The sequence below is a fragment of the Lolium perenne genome, chromosome 3 (genome assembly GCF_019359855.2).
Source record: "Lolium perenne isolate Kyuss_39 chromosome 3, Kyuss_2.0, whole genome shotgun sequence".
Lineage (NCBI taxonomy): Eukaryota > Viridiplantae > Streptophyta > Magnoliopsida > Poales > Poaceae > Lolium > Lolium perenne.
Window position 1 is genome coordinate 280,654,528 of NC_067246.2, and position 22,891 is coordinate 280,677,418.

General features: G+C 44.9%; 3 protein-coding genes and 1 pseudogene across 3 annotated transcripts; 3 read left to right on the plus strand and 1 right to left on the minus strand.

The window, feature by feature from the left end:
- The first annotated feature begins 510 nt into the window (after positions 1–510).
- LOC127340001 (protein ALP1-like) lies at positions 511–1,713 on the plus strand. Its single transcript, XM_051365787.1, has one exon. It carries the CDS (start codon positions 511–513, stop codon positions 1,711–1,713), a length of 1,203 nt encoding a protein of 400 aa, XP_051221747.1.
- Positions 1,714–2,302: 589 nt separating this feature from the next.
- On the plus strand, positions 2,303–3,410 carry LOC127344349 (acidic endochitinase). The gene has a single exon (XM_051370585.2). It carries the CDS (start codon positions 2,396–2,398, stop codon positions 3,275–3,277), a length of 882 nt encoding a protein of 293 aa, XP_051226545.1. The 5' UTR covers positions 2,303–2,395; the 3' UTR covers positions 3,278–3,410.
- Positions 3,411–12,740: 9,330 nt separating this feature from the next.
- LOC127340000 (uncharacterized) lies at positions 12,741–13,905 on the minus strand (annotated as a pseudogene).
- An 820-nt stretch (positions 13,906–14,725) lies between these two features.
- LOC127339999 (uncharacterized) lies at positions 14,726–16,569 on the plus strand. The gene is made up of 7 exons (XM_051365785.1): positions 14,726–14,941; positions 15,071–15,145; positions 15,261–15,356; positions 15,436–15,894; positions 16,030–16,116; positions 16,215–16,279; positions 16,494–16,569. Exons 1-7 carry the CDS (start codon positions 14,726–14,728, stop codon positions 16,567–16,569), a joined length of 1,074 nt encoding a protein of 357 aa, XP_051221745.1.
- The last annotated feature ends 6,322 nt before the right edge of the window (positions 16,570–22,891 follow it).

Sequence of the window (22,891 nt, forward strand, 5' to 3'; positions counted from 1 at the left end):
AGCCCCTCCCCTCGCCGGCCGCCGCCGCCACCGGATCGAGCACCCCCACCTCCTCCTCCCCCCGCCGGACCTTTTCCCGGCCTCCGCCGCCTCCTCCCTCCTCCGCATCGAGCTCCGCCCCGCCGTCGCCCCCAGCCTCCCCGCCGCCGCCCAGCCTCCCCGCCGCCGCCCTAGCCTCCCCGCCGCCGCCCCGAGCCTCCCCGCCGCCGCCCGCCGGCCTCGTCCCTCCTCCTGCCGCCGCCCGCCCGGCCTCCTCTCCTCTCTGCGCCCGCCGCCGCCCGCCCGGCCTCCTCCCTCCTGCGCCGCGCCCGCCGCCGCCGCCCGCCCCAGCCTCTTCCGCCCCGCCTCCGGCCTCTCGCTTCTCCTCGCTTCGCCCGCGCGCTTCGCTCGTTTCCTCCCTCCTCCGCCGCCCGACCCCGACGCCGCCCGCCTCTCGAAGGTATTTTCTTCCCCTTTTTTTTGTAAATTTTGTTCATACTATTTTGATGCAAATATGCTCATTTGTTGTACATGGAGATGAACTCCGACGACTCCATGTCGTTGTCCTCCGAGTCCGGTTGGTCTTCGTCGGACGATTCGGACATTGAGGAGTTGCTTCAAGACGATGACGTGGAGATGATGAGCCTCCTCGTCGATGTCCAAGAGATCGAAGATCGCGCAAAGCTGTTGGATCATAGGAGAGGATCGGTGATGGGGCGAGAGTACATTTACCGCAACCGTGGTCTCGGGCACGAGCAACTGATGCGAGACTACTTCGCGAAGGAGCATCCTACATACCCACCTCGCCTCTTCCGGAGAAGGTACCGAATGCGTCGTAGTTTGTTTGTGAAGATTGTTAATGATTGTGAGGCCGCCTCGGATTACTTCAAGCGTCGTAGGTCCGCCTCCGGTCAATGGGGGTTTAGTGCTTATCAAAAGATATCGGCGGCAATGCGTGTGCTCGCCTATGGCGTACCCGCGGACTATACCGACGAGTATCTTCGCATTGGTGTACAAACAACCACGGATTCCGTCCGTAGGTTTGCAAAGTTGGTCATCCGGTTGTATGGTGATTTGTATCTTCGGGCACCCAACGAGGAAGATACAAAGAGGTTGATGGAGATGAATGAAAAAAGGGGATGGCCGGGGATGCTTGGTAGTCTTGATTGCATGCATTGGACATGGAAAAATTGCCCCAAATCATGGCATGGAATGTATTGTGGAAAAAACAAGGATGCAACCATTGTGCTTGAGGCCGTGGCATCGGAGGACACATGGATTTGGCATGCATTTTTCGGTTTGCCAGGTACACTCAATGATATCAACGTGCTCAATAGATCTCCTTTGTTTGCAAGATTAGTTTCTGGAGATGCTCCAACTTGCAACTACAAGGTCATGAACCATGAGTACTCAATGGGATACTATCTCACCGATGGCATTTATCCCGAGTGGGCAACTCTTGTGAAGTCCATCAAGGAGAAAAATGGTGTGCCCCTAACAAAAAAACAAGCTCATTTCACAAGGGCACAAGAGGCAGCCCGCAAAGATATTGAGAGAGCTTTCGGTATTTTGCAAGCAAGGTTTGCCATAGTCCGGGGTCCAGCTCGTTTTTGGGACAAGAAGACCTTGCAGGACATCATGACATGTTGTGTGATTCTACACAACATGATCATAGAGGATGAGAGAGGGTTAAACCTCCCTTGCTTCTATGACAATGTTGGCACCCGTGTGTAACCAGAAAGGAACCCCAATCGCGTAGAAGCTTTTCTTGAAGCACACCGTGCGATTGAGAATGCAAACACTCATTGTCAACTCCGGGATGATCTTGTAGAGCACCTTTGGCAGTTGGATGGGCGGCGCCAAGGCTCATGATGTGTCTTTGTTTCACTTTGCTATGTCCTATTTGCTTCGAACATTGTTGTAATATTTGGAATGATTATCTTGTGCTTGAGAGTACTATTTGATGTTGTAATAATAACTAGAATGATTATTGTTTGATGCTTATGGTGATATTTGTGATATTTGTGATATGAAACTGTGATGAGGGTTTGAGGGTTTGAGGGTTGAGTCAAATAGTGGAACCCTCAAACCCTTAAAATTTAAGGGTTTGAGGGTTCCACTATTTGACTCAACCCTTAAAATTTAAGGGTTTAAGGGTTCCACTAAATGCCTCATTTTTTCACACCTCCAACCTCTCCAATTTTGCCAATTCTCGACCCTTATAGCTATAAGGGTTTAAGGGTTCCATTAGACATGCTCTAACGAACGATGAGCCGTTGAACGAAGCTGCGTCGCTGCTGCTCTGGAGACTGGAGCATCGATCGCTGGATGATTCACCAGCTATATATACACCAAGAACCTTCCTTCGTTCGCATAGTACTTCATACTATTCAGCGACCACCGGCAGGAAATCGAGATGGCGAGCAAACAGTCTCTGGCAATGCTGCTGCTTACCGTGGCCGGACTGGCTGCCGGTGCGCGCGCCGGCAGCATGGCGATCTACTGGGGCCAGAACGGGAACGAGGACTCGCTGGCGCAGACGTGCGCGACGGGCAACTTCAAGTTCGTGAACGTGGCCTTCCTCTTCACCTTCGGCAACGGGCAGACGCCCGTGCTGAACCTGGCGGGCCACTGCGACCCGGCGTCCAACGGGTGCACCTTCGTGGGCGCCCAAATCAAGTCCTGCCAGAGCCAGGGCATCAAGGTCCTGCTCTCCATCGGCGGCGGCGTCGTCAGGTACGGCCTCTCCTCCGCGGCGGACGCCAAGAACGTCGCCGAGTACATCTGGGACAACTACCTCGGCGGCACGTCGGCGTCCAGGCCGCTCGGCGACGCGGTCCTCGACGGCGTGGACTTCGACATCGAGAGCGGGAACAGTGCGCACTGGGACGACCTCGCGCGGGAGCTCAAGAGACTGAACGCCAGGTTGTCCCTTTCGGCGGCGCCGCAGTGCCCGTTCCCGGACGCGTCGCTCGGCCCGGCGCTCAGGACCGGGCTGTTCGACTACGTGTGGGTGCAGTTCTACAACAACCCGCCGTGCCAGTTCAACGCCACCGCCGGCGTGAGCAACCTGGAGAGCGCGTGGAAGAGATGGACGGGGATACCGGCCAAGCAGGTGTTCCTGGGGCTCCCGGCGGCGCCAGCGGCGGCCGGCAGCGGGTTCATCCAGACGAGCGACCTCATCTCAACGGTGCTTCCGGTGGTGAAGAAGTCCAGCAAGTACGGCGGGATCATGCTGTGGTCGAGGTTCCACGACCTGCAGACGGGGTACAGCGACATGGTGAAGTCCAGCGTCTGAGTGTGAATTAATGCGTGATTGACATGTGGATGTGGACGTGCGAGCGATATTGTGTGCATCGTGTAAGATTGTTACGCATAAAAGAATGTAAACACATTAAGATGACAGAATTCTGTGAATGTGATTGCCAAAATCCCATGTTGAGGCTGCTTTGGGCGGAACATTGCTCACCCGCCCGTCGTGCAGGAAATAGGGGCTATGTTGTTCGGTACCAATAACAAGTCACCTAAGCCAAAACCCACAAGACCAGTGCCGCAGTGCCGTCCGGCCCAAGATACATGGTTACACTTGCCCAATTAGTGGCTCTTAGTGGGCACATATTTTAGAGTTTGCCCCACCTCTAATTTATTGGAGGTGGGGCAAACTCTAAAATATATGCAAAGTCCAAAGTAGTTCTAAGACATTAATGCTACATATAATTCAAACATAATCACTTAGTACAATGGAAATATAAATATATTGAAATATAAATAGAATCTAAAACCATATCAACAATGAATCTTTAATGACGTTTAGAACTCCTAGACCAAAGCTCTTTTTTTAAGAAAACCATGATTCTATTGAGCAAGTTTTTTGAATATCCCCCGCTCGATGTAGCATGTCACCAAGTCATCAAGAAGCATCATGTACATCTTGTTCCGAACTTGGTCTTGATGATCTTTGTTGCCAAGAGAGCCCTTTCAATTGTTGTTACCGTCAATCCTAAAGTCAACGTCATCTCAATGAGGCAATGAACCACGGTGTATATGATGTGCCTTTCAAATATCAAGAAAATTCTAAACTCTTATGTTCTCCATATTTGAATAATAAATAGATCAAGGTTATCTTGTATATGACCATAATCATATTAACATCCATGAGAAACCTACATAAGACATAAACACTACAAGAAATCTGCCATAAGTTGACAAAATAGAGGTGTCACTGAAACGTCAATAATGGCTACTTGTGACGTTACGGTGACGCTTTTCAAAACGTCGAAAGCTGGGAGTCAGCAGTGACTGCTTAAGACGTTCCACTTGAAAACATCGTAGAGCTTTGTGACGTTTTAAAATGTCACTGACGGCATGACGTTCCCAAAACGTCATGGGCACCTGCCCCCGAGTCCAGCGTGGCAATCCGACGTGGCAAAATTATGACGAAACCAAAACGTCTTAATTCGAAATCAGCCCAGTCCAATTCTGTATTCTACATGGGCCGAGCCCAATAATTCCAGCCTTTTACCGTAAGCATTGGCCTTTGTTTTGGTCCATTTCTATTTTGGGCCTTAGCTGTTTTGCACCCTTTTTCTATTTTGGGCCTCACCATTTTTCCAGCCTTTCTCTATTTGGGCCTTAGCCTTTTACGATCCATTTATTCTTGGGTTGGTCAGGTTTATATTAACAAGATTAGACAATATATAAACATCAACACATGATAAAATCATCCATATAAGAGCAGTGACTGAATATATTACAATATTTTCACAAATCAGATATATATACAAGAAAGACACTGACAACAGATTCATATTTGTACTACAGTGACCCATTGCATTGTAGTGATCTCTGCTCAGTACTTGTTATTGTGTCCAGTGCCACCCCAAAGACATCCTGGAAAAAACGAGCAGTTCCAGATTCAGTTCCAGATTCACATTACAGGGACATTCAGTTCCAGATTCACATTACAAGGAATTGTCCGCACCTGCTCGAGGTCGTCCACAGCCAAGCAGCAGGATGGCATTGGAAGCAGCATCCTCCTCCCAGCGACATCAGCAACGCGCTGGCTGCCGGCAAAGGCGTGAACCCAGGCAGCCAGGGTGACACACCATTACAACCTGCGCTGCAACAGAAGGTCCCAATTATCAGTAGCTGATCTAACCTGATGAAAGGAATGACACCAAAATTCAATCAGTAAACACCTAACTCAATCGAATATCTACTAATCAGGGCATGATTAACTGTCAAACAGCAAGAAACAGCAAATTGCAGTAGGCAACCCAGCGCAACATTAGCATGATCACGAGAGACAAATGTTCCCCAAATTAGAATGGCCTTCAACATACAAAGAGGACCAAGTGCATTTTTTAATATTCAGCTAGGAATTCTACAAAATATTTTCAGTCTATAAAAGTTCCAGCCTGAAAGAAAGCGGACATTGCATCAGCACTTAGTCTCCAACATGCTCAAACTTCATTGCATCAGCTAGGTCAAGAATACATTCAATGGCATACCTGGCTTTTAGGAGCAAAAGAATGGTGAAGACCTCAAGGCTGTTGAACCCACGATCCACAAAGTCACCCTGCAAGAAGCCAAGAGAAACTCAGTTCAGGAAACCAGGGAGAGGCCACAACCAACCAACCCAAAGACACCAAACCACCAGCAGAGGAGCCAGAGACCATAAATATGTAGTTGGTCTCGGGGACATGGCCTCCCGTGGCGAAGAGCTTCATCAGGTCGTGGAACTGGCCGTGGATGTCGTCGCACACCGTCACGGGGCTGTTGACCGGCTGCACGTTGGACTCCTCGATGAGGATCTCCAAGGATGCCCTGATTAGGATTTGAAACAAGGATGCCTTGATTAGCAGTAGATGACAACAGAATTAGGGTTTCACCGTTTCAGTAGGGGTAATCATTAAACCATTCAACACAGAAAATACAGTGAAGGCATGCATTATGCTTGCCTGCAAAGAACAAAAGGTTTTCTTTGCTCCAATTGGGTGTACAATTTGCAGAGGAGCAAACCTACTAAATTAAAGAGCTCTTATGCTCCTAAGTTGTTAACAGTGGCTGCCTCTATCAAATTAAGGAGCAGGTGAGCATAAACCCTCCAGTAAAAAATCAAATAACCAACAAAACTGCGTGGAAATACCACAGGTGCTAATCTGATACCTAGTCTCCAGCAGAACAAAAGACACAATCTATAGGCTATACCAATTCCCCTGAGGAAATCTGTCTTACTTCCAAAAATGACACAAGTGTTCATACTTCTACTCATATAAAAATTGTATGGAAGGTTCAATTGTGAGAACATAATCAATCTTCAGGTCAAAACAAGGCACCACTGATCAGGTATAACCCTAATGCTTAACACGCTATAAACCTAAAAGCTTCCTTGCACAGAGTGGCTTGCTTGAGCAAACCAATCAATAGTAGCAGTTCAAGAATCAACACAACAAGAGCTGATTTGCATGAGCATGACTACCCTGAATAAAATGTATTAACTATGCTAATGTGACTTAACGCTCTAAGCACATTCGCTCCGCTTGCCCTTTGATTGTAAGAAGAAATTAAACCGACGGATAATACCTGCCCTTTTGGATCTCCCTGCGCATGGTCTCGATCTGGATACGGACGTTCTCTGCCTTGGCCGCCTCGCTCTGCGCGTGCCCTACCTGCTCGCGGAGGACGTGGAGCCTGTCCATGAGCTCGGTGCGCGAGCCGGCTAGCACCCGCACGTCGGCGTGGACCTGGTCGACCTCCGCACGCGCGGCGGCGACCCGTGCGAACCCTAGGCGTACCCCGCGCCGTCGGCGGCGGGCTCGGTGGTGATGTCATCGTCGTCGAAGGGGTGGGAGGCCGTGCGCGGGAGCTCGTCGGCGCCGTCGTCGTCGACGAAGAAGGGGTCCATGGTGGCCGGCCGGTGGTGGGAGAGGCGGTGGTTTCTTGGGTGGCGCGGCTTTGGATTTGCAGATTCGCCGGAGTTGGCCGGGATCTAGGCCGGAGAGGAGGGGCGGCGGAAGGGAAATGGGGGAAATGGCGGAAGGGATTGGGCGGTCTGGGTCGGTTTTGTTGGAGTGGTTTGGTCGGTCGCTCGTGGTTTGAATCAATTAGGTCGCGCGCGTGCCCAAAATATTTAGGCGCCAATGGGAAAATCCAGCGCATCAATTTCGGTTCATGTTTGGTGCGTTGGATGCATTGGACGGTTGAGATCCAAGTCTGGGGCTGATCCTTGGTAGGTTGTTTCCTGCCTTCTGATTGGCTAGATTTTTTTTGGCCTGCTAATGACGTTTTGACCTAAATTGCCAATGACGTTTTTGTCCAATAACGTCACGATTTTCTAGGGTTTGGCCCCCCCCCCCCCCCCGAGTGGCCAAGGACGGTCAAAGCTAGGAACGTCATAAATCTATGACATTTTGATTTCCAGTCATAAAAAAAGTCATATTATGGCAGATTTCTTGTAGTGAAATCTTATTCACATTGAACCTAAAAAAAGTCTCATTAAAGTAATGTTCAAAATTGGTGGTAATAGTATATATAACAACATAGACTAGTTATCTAGTGTCTTCCCCTTTTCTCTCTTCCCAATTTTGCTACCATTTTATATGCGCTAATAATTGTCATGTGAGTTTTTTTTTTGCGTAGACTGAAATATTCTAATAGAAGATGTACACACTTAGAATTATAACCGTAAAAATACAGTTATAATTTTGGAAGATTGAAAATAAAGATGGGTTGTGGCAGGAGATGATAAGAGCAAAGTACTTGAATAAAAGACTTTGACTCAATGTAGGCCATTTCTTTCTCACTCACATTTTTAGGCTGGTATTATTCCCATAAAAAATATATTTATAAATGTTGTGAGATGATTTCAAATGATGGACAGAAGACGAGGTTTTGGGAGGATAACGGGATTTTTCATAAACCTCTTTATTTAAGATTTTTCTAGCTTTATAACCTAACTTTTAGTCAGCATGTTACGGTACATACTATTTTTACAAAAGGTTGGTCCTGCTTGAGTTTTAGACGTGAGGAGACGTTGACTATGTGGGAACAGCTCAAGGAGCTATGTTCCTATATTAGGTTAAAAAATACTCCACATAGAGTTAAGTGGCTGCTGACTAAATCTGAAATATTTACTGTAAAATCTCTTTATATGTACCTGATTGCTAGCAGAGTGAATTTCCCTACAAATTTCTTGGGTCTTTGAAGATTCCCTTGAGAATCAAAGTTTTTGTTGGCTGGTAATTAAGAATAGAGTGCAAACTAGGAATATTTGTAAAAGGAGAGGATGAAAAGGGACATAATCTTTGCAACACTTCTTATTTACGTTTCCTTTGTCTAAGTATGTGTGAAATGTAGCCTATGTTTGGATGGGCATACATTCTAGACCTAGTTCTTTCGATGATCTGCATTAAGGTTGGTTTGTGGCATCCACATGTAGAGATAGAAGTTTTTAATAATTGGTACTTCTGCTCTTTTCTAGATTATTTGAAAAACAAGGAATTAATCTTGTTTTTAAGAGATTAGACCTGGTGATCCAACTAATGTAGTGATATATTTGTGCCACTTTCTGAACGAGCAACTTGAGGATTTGAAGAATTCTCCTAAAAAGCTACTACCTCGTTTGTAATAGGGCTAGTGGTTGGATATGCCGAGAGTCTTGCAGAAACTCAATTTGGCTCGGAGGAGCATATGCTCCCTCTACTGATTTTTTTTCTCCATATTATTGAAATTGTTTGACAAAAAAATTACATGTAGATCTCCATAATATATGTGTGTTAGCAAGTTTCGTGAAAACTGATATTTTTTGTGGTCTATCTAGAGAAGTGAAGAAACATCTTGTGAAAAGCCTTGTTTTTAGTATCAAATTTGCTTTTTTTGCACCAGCAACATGACAAGTTGTTTTTTTATGAATCGACTTTGTGAGTGTGTAGACGTGAAGATGTATGTGCAAATTTTTTGACATTTCAAAACATGTTTAAGATGCATTGCAAAATAAAGGAAGAGGAGGTCCACTAGTAGTCCACTACACACTACTAGCAGATCCGATCGATCGCAGCACTAGGAGTACATGTGTACGGTGTAGACCAGGACTGGTGTACACTGTAGTACTACAACTTACTGTACTTGTATATCGATATATACGATACGAACGCTGTGTTTGATTGGTGAACAGCTCTTCCGTTTTGCTAGCTTCTAATTAAGCGATCTCAAGGTGAGGAGCTTAGAGCATCTCTAAAATAGCTCGTAAACACGCGAACTAAAAACACAGAGTTTAGTTCACCGAAAAAACCCCGAGTTTAGTTTACTTACGGATTGAAAAATCGTTGGCACAGTTTTGGTTTACAGGCTCTATTCCGCGCCATCGACATCCAAACCTGTTAAAGTAGGATTTTTTATAAAATTTAAAAATTAATTAAATAATCATCCAAATTATTACAACATATAAATAAATATCGTAATCAAATTACAATAGTTTTTAAAAAATAAAACAACTGAAGAAATGTCTCAACCAAATTACAACAGTTTTCGAACAATCAAACAAATGAACAAATGTCTTAACAATGATACATCTCACACATGAATAAATGCAATGGTAGGATCAAAGGCGACGGTCATATCGCTGCAACTGCAATTGGTGCATTTTGAGATCATGAACGAGTTGGGCATGAGTATTGACATTCCCAATATGCCGATGTGTTTCAAGGAAAACTTTAATGCGACCGGTATTCTGTTGGGGTTGCATCGGGTGCCACTGTTGTCATAGAAGCAGGGCAGATGTAACCCTCTTTTATCCTCGATGATTATGTTGTGAAGAATCACATAACATGTCATGATTTTTACAAGATTTTTTTGTCCCAAAACCGAGCTGGACCCCGAACAATGGCAAACCTTGCTTGTAACGCTCTCTCAATGTCCTTGCGAGCTGCTTCTTGAGCTTTGATAAATTCAGCTTCTATTTTATCTTGGGATCCTTCACAGACTTCACAAAAGCTCGACGAATCGGACGGATCGACGTCGATGAAGTTGTCGCCGGAGCTCATCCTCGATTTGGCCAGTGCGGCAACGGCACCCGGAGTTGGGCAAGGAACCGCACGCAGGATGCAGGGCGACCCATACTAGCTCCAGGATGCCGGGCTCGGCCAAATCGGACAGTGCGACAGTGGCAGCGGAGTCACTAGTGGAAAAGAGGCTTTTCGTCCCAACCTTTAGTCCCCGTTTTGAACTAAATCGGGACCAATGGGGGGTATTGGTCCCGGTTCATCATGAAAACCCTTTAGTCCCGGTTCGTTTGGACCCTTTAGTCTCGGTTGGTAATACAATCCGGGACTAAAGGGTGGTCTATGGGGCAAAAGTCTTTAGTCCCGGTTCGTATTACCAACCGGGACTAAAGGTCCCTTTAGTCCTGGTTCGTATTATGAACCGGGACTAAAGGGTTTTTTGCCTCCCCATGCACCTCCACCCCCCCCCCCCCGTGGATCGCCTTTTTTAGCACTGTAAAATAGAAAAGAAAATGATAGAAAATTCAAAAAATAAAATGTTTTTAGATTCTTGTATGTTATGCAACCTAGTATTAGGGAAAATTAACAAATTTGAATTTTCACTTTTTTTGCAAAAAAGTTTTGAAAAATGGTAAAACCGCAATAACTTTTGCATACGACGTCGGAAAAAAACGTATAATATATCAAAAAAATCCTGGGAAAAAGTTACATCCGAATTCACCTGGATTTACCCGGTTAGCCAATTTTTAGATTCTCAAAATACCAAATGAAAATATGAAAGCAGAAAGATTTTAGTTTTTGCCAGAAATTCGAAATTTTATTTTTAGTTTTTTTTAAAAATAATAATTACATCATGCATAAAGATTACTATTACTTAACCATAAAGTTAGACAATTTTTTAGAATTTCAAATTTTCAAGTTTGGCAAAAAAATATTAAAAAATAATAAATTAAAAAAACAATTATAATACAAATTTAAAAAATTATAATTATAATACCATTACCACAACATGTTATTACGTTATTAGTTTTATTTATTAAAATAATTATTTGGAATTCGAATAATAAATAAGTGTGACATCGACCAACATGTTAATAGGATTGATATGATACTATTATCACAACATGCGCGCGAAGCACTTGGAAGCGGGATGGGAAAGGAACTTGGAAGTTAAGCGTGCTAGTGCTGGAGTAGTGGGAGGATGGGTGACCGAGCGGGAAGTTAGACCACGAGTAAGTAATTTGACTAGAGATTAAGGGTAGTTAGAGATTAAGTGGAGTTAGAAACTAAACTAGTTAAATAACTGAAATACTAGAAATTCTGAAAAAATAGGAAAAAAAAGAGGAGCGAAAAATAATTGGGAACCAAATAGATAAAAAAATAACGAAATAACCTTTAGTCCCGGTTCGTGTTACAAACCGGGACTAAAGGGTTTTTCCTCGACACGCGCCAGCAGCCCACGTGGCGAGACCTTTAGTCCCGGTTTGTTTTACAAACGGGACTAAAGGGAGGGACCTTTAGTCCCGCCTAATTGGTCCCGGTTTGGAAACCGGGACTAAAGGCCCAAATAAACCGGGCCTATAGCCCCGTTTTCCACTAGTGAGTGTATTGGCAGCGTGGGGGAGGAGGAAGAGAGTGAGCGGTTAAGCCACACCCTAGATATGGATCCAACGTTCGGTTCACTCGTTCCTCCCCTTCGAATACATGCCAAATTGGGTTTTCGGTCTCGGCCTGAAATTTTTTTCGGTTTTGCCTCGTTTGCGGTGACTGATCGGCGCCGTATTTTGGCCCAAACCCATAAACTAGTGGTTACTTTTCGGTTTTAGTTCTTTTACGAGCTCTGCTAAAGATACTCTTATGCTTCAGGGTGTCAACAGATTATTTCGTTCAAAAAATGGAATATATGAACACATGCTGAATTACTGTTGTAATTTTTTTGTTTATATTATCCGCATCTTATTATGACTGTCGTATTTTGATGGAGTCACGATCAGGATGTTCCGGATTTCGGAAATGCTTGATGTGGTTCTTCTAGAGACCGGAAGGATTTCAAGTCTTCCACTCATAGCAAAGTATCCAGGGGATTTCAAGTCTTCCACTCATAGCAGAGTATCCAGGGGCTTTCGACATGAGCCAAATCTTACGCGACCGATTAGTATTTTTCTATTTTTAGTGTTTTGATTTTAGACTTTTTATTGAGCAACGATATATTTTATTTGATTTTGAACAGAAAATTCAAATCGGCTACCGGACGCATACCAAAATATATATTTCTAATTGTTAAAATATTTCAACAAAATCATCTCGACAATCCATATCCATTCGTAAAGTTTCAAGAAAAAAACGATATGTTTTTTAGTGATGTAAGAAAGAATGTATCATAAAAAGATTTTGTTAGCACTATATTTTATTTTTTACGTAGTCCAAAAGACAAGTTAATTTTTAAGATATACACATGTATTCATTTTTAAATTTTAACATTTTCAAAAGTTACGAAAGATTTGTTTCAAAATAAAAAGGGCATACGCATATAAGAGCCAAAACATCAGTCCACCAAACCTTAATCCTTATGTAGCACATACGATGGATTAACAGATTCTATCTGCATTATGGAAAGTGGTGGAGCTACTAGAGCCAGCGACGGCAGCAATATGCAGAGGTTTCTAACGGTACTGTACCGCCCTGGCTTGCTAAAATAAGTTTATTCATACTTGGCACCACTCAAGATTACCAGCACATGATTAGTCCTGAATCTGAAAGTCAAACAAGGAAGCCCTTCTCCAGCCTGCTGGTGAACGCATCGGTCAGTGCCGTCTTCGAAGTAAGCAAGGCCCGCAGCAGCGCAACAGCCTGCAAGACAACGTACAGAAATGTTCACGGAAATTAAAATACTGAATTTGTAATAACAGTAATTCTGCACCAATTTTACAAGCATACCTCTTGTCTCCTGACAGTAATATCCATATCCAGTACGCTTGCCTTGTCTGTCCCGCACCAATGTTTCATCACAGACATTGCAGAGGCCTGATGTATACGTAGATCATCCTCTACAACATACTTCCCTCCTTCAACGAGCTCCGGATGCCAGCAACAATCTTGCAGATCACGCTTCGGAAATGGGCAGTTCAGTGGCTGACAGGATGCCATGTTGCTAACAAGATCAAACGGCATAATGCCTGAATCCAGCAACTTCGTGGTGATATCATCTTTTAAGATCCCAGCTTCGTAGAGATCGATAACGCTGCTGTAGAGATTTCTGAAGGACCTGCCAAGATGGCAAGTGCCAGCTCCTGTGATCTTGATTACACAGCTGATAGGGTAAGTCATGAAACCTAGGAGGAGGTCCACGAACTCTTGGTCGCATTCAGCATATTTGACCTTCTTTTCACGAGTGTTGAAGAAAATCTTGATCTTGATTTCGGGTGAAGTAGTAGCAAAATCTTGATCTGGCGGTAGAGTGTTGTGATTGACCATTGGTTTCACTTTGGCACGAGCAGCATTATGATTCTTCGTTTCCTTGGATAGAAATGCATCGGTCAATACGGTAACTGATGAAAGAGAATCCTTCAACATGGATAAAACCTATAAATCATAAGAGAGTCATCCGTATCAGCAGTGAAATATATTGCAGTGTACTAACGCTGTCCGTATATGCTACTGTTTTTTTTTTTTGACTTGGTATATGCTAATGTTACCTGCTCCCAGTCCACCAACTGCTCGACCTCCTGAAATCTATGGGAGATCCCATCAGAATGAAAGGCCTGCGGCAGCGACTGCATGCTGCTGGTTGATGCCGGCTTGATGGTCATGTCATCACTGACCACAAACCGTTGTTTTCCACCTACAAACGTATCTTCCATTACCCGCGTAACAAAAAACATCTCTTTCTCTCTAATTTCTCATAGACATGCAAAAGTCTAGCCATGACTAGGCCACAATTGCAGCCGTCGAAAAGTGGAAAGTATTCCGAACTGTCGGGTGTCTTGCAATGATCGGCCCCGCCGTGGGTGCTGTGAGTTGACCCGCAGCGCCTGGCAATAGAACAAGAAGAACTGATACTAATACTAGTTCTTTTGGTACAAAGAGAGATTAAAAATAAGGTATATGTGCATACCAGAACTCATGAGCGTGCGAAGGTGTCAGCAGCATGCCGTGGCAGGCGTCAACCTGCAACAGCTTGCTGGCCCTGAGACGGTCGACGCTGTCGCGGAGGTTGGAGAGGCAGCCCGGCAATGACGCGCCTCCTGCGCAGAGCTGGAGGGCGGACAGCGGCAGCGTGAGGAAGGTGAGCAGCACGTCGACGAAGTCGGATACGGCGTCGGCGAACAGCACGCGGTTCGCCGTCCTGTCGACGGCGAGCTTGATCTTGATCGCGGCCATAAGTACAGACGTGCAGTCTATCCGTATTGGTTCAGAAGTTCAAGAGTAACGTGCTTAAGTATCAGTAGCAAACACGCACGAGGAATGTCAAGTGACGCCTTGGAAATTTGGAGAAGTAATGGTGGTCGTGGAACCCGAAGAGGCCAAGGCCCAACTGCGTGAAGTAAAAAAACTGTTGGGACACTGAAAACTGAAACTATTGGAACCCTACAACCCCTCGAGTCCCGCGACATGCTAATTCCTCAATTTTATTTCTCTCGTGGAGCCACATTCACAAACCGTCCAGTATTCCTCTGTTTATCTCTTGCCCTCCGACCCAAGGCTTAAGGCGTATAAAAAAAATCGGCACCTACTCTACCTCGGATATGGCCGCCATCAAGATCAAGCTCGTCGTGGACAGGTTACAGAAGCAAGTCCTGTTCGCCGACGCCGGCTCCGACTTTGTCGACGTTCTTCTCACCTTCCTGACGCTTCCCCTATCCAGCATTCAGCTCGTCGCGGGCGCGTCCTCGCCGGATTGTCTCTCAAACCTCTGCGCCAGTGTCCAACACCTGGGAGACAATGAACTGTTGAACGGTGAGGTCTGCCATGGCATGCTTCTCAGGCCTACGCATACAGAAGAATTTGGGTCCGTATCTCAAGGAATTTATTCATATTACAAGATTTTCTCTTAATCTCTTGCCGATAATGATTTTTTTTTGTACGCGCAGGTGCACTCGTTCAGTCTGCTCACGGTGTTCTCCGTTTCTAGGGGAACATCAGGGACAGAGCCAGTGTGGTTCCAGGTGCTGTGAGGTCATGGCAAGGTTGGTGCATGTGTTCAACCAAGCAGCACGCACGGAGGTGTTCTCCAAGTGGAAAGAACGATTTGTGATTAGCGATGGCTGGGTGATCAAACAGGCTTCAACGAGCAACGTGTTGTCGATTCTTTCAGGGTTCGGTGCAGAAGGGATAAAGGGCGCTTACGAGGTGGACGTTAACATAGGATGGGCGGAGGTGAATAAAAGTTGCTTCGACTCCCAAAACTCGGTACCCTATTTGTATCCGCCAGCTGAACGATTCGCATAAATTTCAGGTGGCTTCCATGCTCAAGACATGTGTCTCATCCACCACCATATTCACCGATGTGCTTCTCACAAAAGGGACTGACTCTGGAGCTGTTCGTCCAGCTTTGCTTATTAATAGATCGCTGCTCACAATTCACAGGCCCCAGGGACAAGAAACCAACGTCGCTTGTCCTCCAATCAGCATCAAGCTTTTCTACGATAGGCAGGACAGAAAGGTCATGTATGCGGAGTGCAAGCACGACTTCGTGGACCTGCTCCTCAGCTTCCTCACCTACCCGATGGGGTGCGTAGTCAAGAACCTGGCCGGCACCTCTCATGTGTGCGGTAGCTTCAACAATCTTTACAGTAGTGCCGCAAGTCTCGACGCAGCTGGATTCTTGAAGGGGGCCTGCTTCGGCCACAAAAACACGCTGCTTGATCCAAGCCTTGCACCGTTCAAGACGCGCAGCAATGATTCGGGAAAATCGGTTGCAGCATGGTATCATCTATGCCAGATGCCAGCTTGCTCGTGTGCAAAGGATAAAAGATCATGCCGTTTGTGTGATCCTAGGTTTGTCGATGATTACACCTATGTAATTGACGACGAACTGCTTATACATCAGGCTTCTGCAGTGTCGGTGCTGAAGCATTGGTGTAAGAGAGACTGGGGTAAAGTAGGGGAGATGAACATTGCTATCACCAAACAAGAGGCAAGTCTATATGTAACTATATGCATGTCCTATCAGTCGTTAACTTCAGTTTGTTTAAGTTTTTTCTTTGAATAATTTTATGGATCAATCTCTTGCAGGCTGTTGCGCTACTGCGAGCGGTGGTGAATTCGAAGACTGCTCTGACAGACGCGTTCAAGGAGAGGTTGGATCACGAAGCACTACCATTGCCACCTTTGAAAAGAACATGTTCGCCATCCGTGAAGCAGATGCAGATCTTTGTCAAAACCCTTGCAGGGGAGACCATCACCCTTGACGTGGCAAGCTATGACACAATTGCTACCGTGAGGAGAAAGATTCAGACAAAGCGGAAGTCAATGGAGTCTTCTCGGTTAGTCTACGGTGGCAAATGCTTGCAGGATCAATGGACCCTGGCTGATTGTTGCATTCACGGGGAAGCCACCATCCATGCTGAGGGTCGTCCAACCGCCGTAAGCCATAGCTAGGGATCCCCCGATTTGTTGGACGCATATTTTGCTAGGGCGTTATGGCGCCCGGCCCTTATCCATCCGAGTGCATCAAGATTGGTAACTCGTTTGTTGTGAAAAAGACACTGGGTTTTATAAGATTCATATTAGGAAGTCCTTGCTGCTTATGAAGTTCTTCACAAGATCCAATGTGGTTCCACTTTTGTCATTCTAATGTTCTTTGCAAAATTGCAGTGTGTATCCATTGTTGCAATTATAAGTAACATTTTTCTATATGAAAAAAATCCATGAAATATCATAAGAAACCACAAAACTCTTGATGCCAACCACAGATCTCTATGAAGTTCTTCACAGATCTTCATAAGAATATTTGGGCATGAATATCTAACACAAAAAAACTATATCTTTGAAAAATCTTCAAAACATCCATCAAAAACATGAATAGGATCCATTTGTCCGTACATGATCCTAACAACCAGTGGATTCAGGAGATTCAACAAAGATCCTAACAAGATCCTACGAAGATCCTAACAGAGAAAAAGAGGGAAAAAATGGAGCCGCGCAAGAGTCCACCCGTCTAGCCGCCGGCTCTCGGACCACCCGTCCGGCCGCCGGGATCTCGTCGGAGAACGCCACGGAGAGGCAGCACCGTTCGACCACGGCAGCTATGGCGCATCGGAAGGCATGCAGCTGCCCTGTCTGACCATGCCGGCACGCGTGATGGGTGGAGGGCGGCGACAAGGAGGGAGCTCTCTCGTCGGATATCCGACGTGCATTTTAAAGGACGAGATGTCGCCTAGAGGGGTTGAATAGGCGTTTTAAAAACTATTACAGATTTGTCTTGTAAGAATGCGGAATTAAACTAACGTTTATTTTACAAGCACAAAACCTAAATATGCTAGACTCAACTAAGTGCAACAACAACAACTTAGATAAGCAAGATAGGCACAAGATATATATCATAAGTGATATAAGTACTTCAACAACGATGGATATCACAAGGAAAGTAAACTCGGGTATAGAGATAACCGAGGCACGCGGAGACGGAGATGAATTCCCTTGTCCCCGAGGCTACAACCAAGTGTTTGCACTTAGGTGTAGGCTCATCTTGTTTTTAATCGACACCACAATTTTTCCTCTTTCTTGTATCTTATCGAGAGGGTGAACAATGCTCTCGATAAGAGTAGCCCCCGAGCCTATGAGCAGGTGCTTGCACCTATGCATAGGCTCAAGTTGTACTACTCAATAAACAACTTGGCGCAGCCCTCTTTTTATCGACTCCAGGCCGTTGCTATTTTTATTTGACATCCATATCTATATTGTACATGGATAATGGTAATTGGGGCTAGTTCATCTGACGGATCAGGTACTAGTTAACTGATCTAGTGGCAATCCGCAAAAACCTACTTCAAGATCACCTCCCTAGACATGATCCCGGGATACTGGTGTTAACTCGACAGGTGCCGCTTAAGGTCTTACCATTCTGTCGAGTCCCAGTCATGTTTTATCGGTAACTAACGCGTCCGTTAGGATTTTTCTTCGTATCTGTTGATACGGATAAAAGTAGCAAACCGACGTCAGAGATGGTGCCACGCCGCTCGGAACGGATCCGGGGTCTTACCTTCGCAGAGTTTTGCGGCATTCAGAGATTATTCGCGACTTTTAGCGCTCTGAGAATATATTGTCGAGTGCCTTGTTCGGCTGATGCAATGACCCATTTTGCGGGCACTTCTATATTTTTCTCGGGTGTGATGAGACAGCCGAATATATTGGGTTCTTCTATATTGTCGGGTACATCACCGATGCTCTTGCTCGGAAGAATATGACGAGTCAATGGACCCAAAGATTTGTCCACTTTTTTTTTGGTTCCTCCTTGATGAAAATTTCGTCGAGTTCCTCTTTCAGGAAAATTTCTTCGGGTCCTCCTTGAGGACAATTCTTCGGGTCCTCCCTGAGGACAATTCTTCGGGTCCTCCTTGAGGATAATTTTTCGGGACCTCCTTCAGGATAATTTTTCGTCGGGTGCTCTTTTGATTTCGTCGGGTTCCTCCCTGAAGAAGATTTTGTCGGGTGCTCTTTTGATTTCGTCGGGTTCCTCCCTGAAGAATATTTTGTCGGGTGCTCTTTTGATTTCGTCGGGTCCTCCCTGAAGAAGATTTCTTCGGGTTCGTTCTTGAAGACTTTTTTGTAAGCGTAGTTATTCTTTTTGTCGACCTGAGATGTGAAGTGAAGAAATATGGCGCAGCCCCCGAGTGTCGGGTGCGGCAAAAGTAAATGATAATCAACGTTGTGCAAAATAAAAGAACACTTAGCTTATTGGACACGACGAAATCGATGCGTGATGAAGTCTTCGAGTGTAGATAAGAAATCTAGCCAAAGTAGAAACCACCAAATAGCAAAAGTGGATGCCGCGAAATTGTTGATGAAGAAATAGCGAACCCCGAGCGTTGCTGAGGTAATGTCATGATTGTTGTGTCGCAGTCGTGACCCGAGGCGAAATCGTTGTCGAGCCCCCGAGCGTTAGGCGTGACGTCGAAATAGGTTGATGGAGTCGCGGCGTCATATTTGGTGAAGCCATTTAGGATGAAGCCATAGACAATAATATAATATAAATCCATGAAGAGGAAACTGATACGTCCAAAACTTATCTACTTTCCCAAACACTTTTGCTATTGTTTTGCCTCTGATTTGTGTATTTTGGATACAACTAACACGGACTAACGCTGTTTTCAGCAGAATTGCTCTGGTGTCTCGTTTTTGTGCAGAAATTTAACTTTCAGGAAAATTCCCGGAATTAATGTCAAAGAGCTTATTTTCCCAGAAGATTTACGGAGCTAGAAGGGCATGATGCATCTCCAACGTATATATAATTTCTGATGTTCCATGCTTGTTTTATGACAATACCTACATGTTTTGCTCACACTTTATAATGTTTTTATGCGTTTTCCGGAACTAACCTATTAACAAGATGCCGAAGTGCCAGTTCCTGTTTTCTGCTGTTTTTGGTTCCAAAAAGGCTGTTCGGGCAATATTCTCGGAATTCGACGAAACAAAGACCCAGTATCTTATTTTTCCCGGAAGACCCCAGAACACCGAAGGAGAGTCGGAGGCGGGCCAGAGGGCCACCACACCATAAGGCGGCGCGGCCCCAGGCCTGGCCGCGCCAGCCTATGGTGAGGGGGGCCCAGGCACCTCCCTACGCCGCCTCTTCGCCTATAAGACCCCTTTCGACCTAAAAACGCGATACGAATTGACGAAACTCCAGAAAGACTCCAGGGGCGCCGCCGCCATCGCGAAACTCCGTTTCGGGGGACGAAGTCTCAGCTTCCGGCACCTCGGGACGGGGAAGTGCCCCTGGAAGCCATCTCCATCGACGCCACCGCCTCCATCAGGCTCCGAGAGTAGTTCCCCCATGGACTACGGGTTCTAGTTGTAGCTAGTTGGTACTCTCTCTCCCATGTACTTCAATACAATGATCTCATGAGCTGCTTTACATGATTGAGATTCATCTGATGTAATCGGTGTTGTGTTTGTTGGGATCCGATGAATTGTTACATTATGATCAGTCTATCTATATAAGTTTGTGAAGTTATTGTTGCTGCAATCTTGTTGTGTTTAATGCTTGTCACTAGGGCCCGAGTGGCATGATCTTAGATTTAAGCTCTATAATTATTGCTTAGATTGTATCTACAAGTTGTTTGCACATGTCTATGTCCGGAACCCGATGCCCCAGAGTGACAGCAACTGGGATAACTGGAGGGGAAGGCGTAGGTATGAGGATCACATGTTTTCACCAAGTGTTAATGCTTTGCTCCGGTGCTATATTAAAAGGAGTACCTTAATTGCCAGTAGATTCCCTTGAGGCCCGGCTGCCACCGGCTGGTAGAATGATAACCCACAAGTATAGGAGAGGCCAAGGCGGGAGGAGCTTGGCGGCGCTAGGTTTCGCCCCTGGCGTCGCACCAGGGGGAAGCGACGCGAGGGGGCCAGTGCAAGCTTTTAACTGAACCAACATAACGGTGGAAGGTTTGACACATGATATTACTCTTGAAGCATGTTTTTCTGATGTTGTTCCATTCTCAGTTGCTTTACGGTGATTCCAACGCACAATATTCCAGTGAGAACGCTCCCTAATGAATTGTGGTTATGTGACATCACTCTAGGTTGCTTCAGTGTATGATTGATGCATGACCATCATGTAACAAAGGCTTCATGTAACAAAGGCTTTCATTTTAGATTGATCCTAACAACCATTTCATATATATCTTTGAAATTGATCTCAATATATCGAGCTATGATCCATTTTAAATTTAGAAATAATATGACAGATCGTGTATGTTGGATTCAAAAGAACATGAGAGAGGTACAAAGCAGAGCTGTTTCATATCCCATTGTGTGCAAAACATATAGGGTGTAGAGTAGGATAATTTATATCGTTGTCAACTAAGAAGAAACTAGAGTTTGTCGCCATAAGGACATTTCAACTGAAACATGCTATTTTTGTTGACTTCATATTTTTATAAGCAATAATAAGTTGGGTTCAATATTTAGAAATACACATTAAGCAAAGCAGCGCCGTATTATTTTGAAAATACTATATGGCTATATATTTCTAGACACATGAATTTCTACATATACTATGTTTATAAGTGCGATAAAATAAATCAAAACCCGTAGCAACGCACATGCATTCAACTAGTAGAATAATTAAGCCACAAACACGATGAAACCACACGAAAAAGTCACAAACACGACTCTCTCTATCTCTCTGTGTCTCTGTCCCCTGTACCTCCGTGTATCTCCATCTGACTTTTAAGCATGCTATACCAGTACAAGACTATAAGTGCACAAAATATAAGAAATCATTCCATCTTAAAAATTGATATGCATGGAATGCTATCAGAAATAACATAAGATAAAATTATTTTGGACCCTGACCATTGTGCTTTGTTCTTGCTGATATTGCTGCCCAACAACAAAGATGTGTGTATTTCCCGGCCGTGTGCATGCTCAAATGCTTTGATGCTTGATGTTTTCTTGCACATACACCTGAAGGATGGATGCCTCATTATTGTGACGCATGCCTCACAGATGAATCGTTTAAATCCATAACACAGTATATATGTGGCATGGCTGCCTTGGCGTTTGCACATGCATGCAACTGACGATCGTGTATGGTTGGCGCCAGAGAGCATGGGTTTGCGCCAGATCGGTACACATTACTGATCAGAGCAATATCATTGGGATATCAATATGAAACAAGTAACATGATTACGGTTGACCGATCGGTATACACCAGTAATGCTTAACCAGGAGGGCATGGTTGCACCAGAATGTTGACACAGCATGCAGTTCGCAGACTATGGTTCTTCGAGCACTAGCCATACACACGAAAGCAGCGCCGACACCACGCTATGAGCCCGCAAACTCGTTGTTGCACGGTCTTGTTACCAATGACATATATCTCCGGCCAGACGCGCCTCCATTAGCTAGCAAATTGGTCGTTAGCATGGGCCATGCACGCTCGCTAGCTGACTAACAGTTCATGCACAAACTACTCCTTGAGTTCACAAATAAATATACATTTATCTTTTGGAAAAGTCAAACTTTAATAAAATTGATTAACTTTCTCGAGAAAAGTAGCTGATCCATCTTAAAAACTAGCTTCATAAAATAGTAATTAGATGTCATATATGTTGCTACTTTTTGGTAAAATGTTGGTTAAATTAAACAGAACCTAAACATACACTTATTCACAGGCGGAGGGCCAGCAATTCATGCAATAACTGCATATATGAGCTACAGCTACGCACTCGGTTTAATTTGATGAACTAATTAGCTGGATATGCATGGAGCTAGCTCGTAACATGCATGGATGTCCTAGCCATCCGCCATGTTGCACGTCATCCGGCAAAAATCTAACCACCTATAGTTCTTCATGGTCTATTCACACCCAATCTCCATGGTGACCGAATAGTGCCGACAACGGTCGATGATCGCGGAGCAACCATGGTGGCCGGAAGTGACTGCTGGAGAGCGTAGAAGCGAACAAGAAGGTGGCGATGAGGTTGGCTGGCACCGGAGAGCCTGGAGCCTTGCAACGGTGCTCTATTAGTACTACTAGCATGATCTAATAAATAAGGTTTATATTTTTTGAAATTCAAGCTAAGCAAAGTTTGGCCAAACTTTTAGGAAAAACTATTAACAACTACAAAACCATATAGACATCACACAAAAATATATTTCATGATATATCTTGTATTGTACATTTCATGTTTGATTTTTATAAAAAAATTATAAAAACCTTAAAAATTAGACCAGAGGTAATA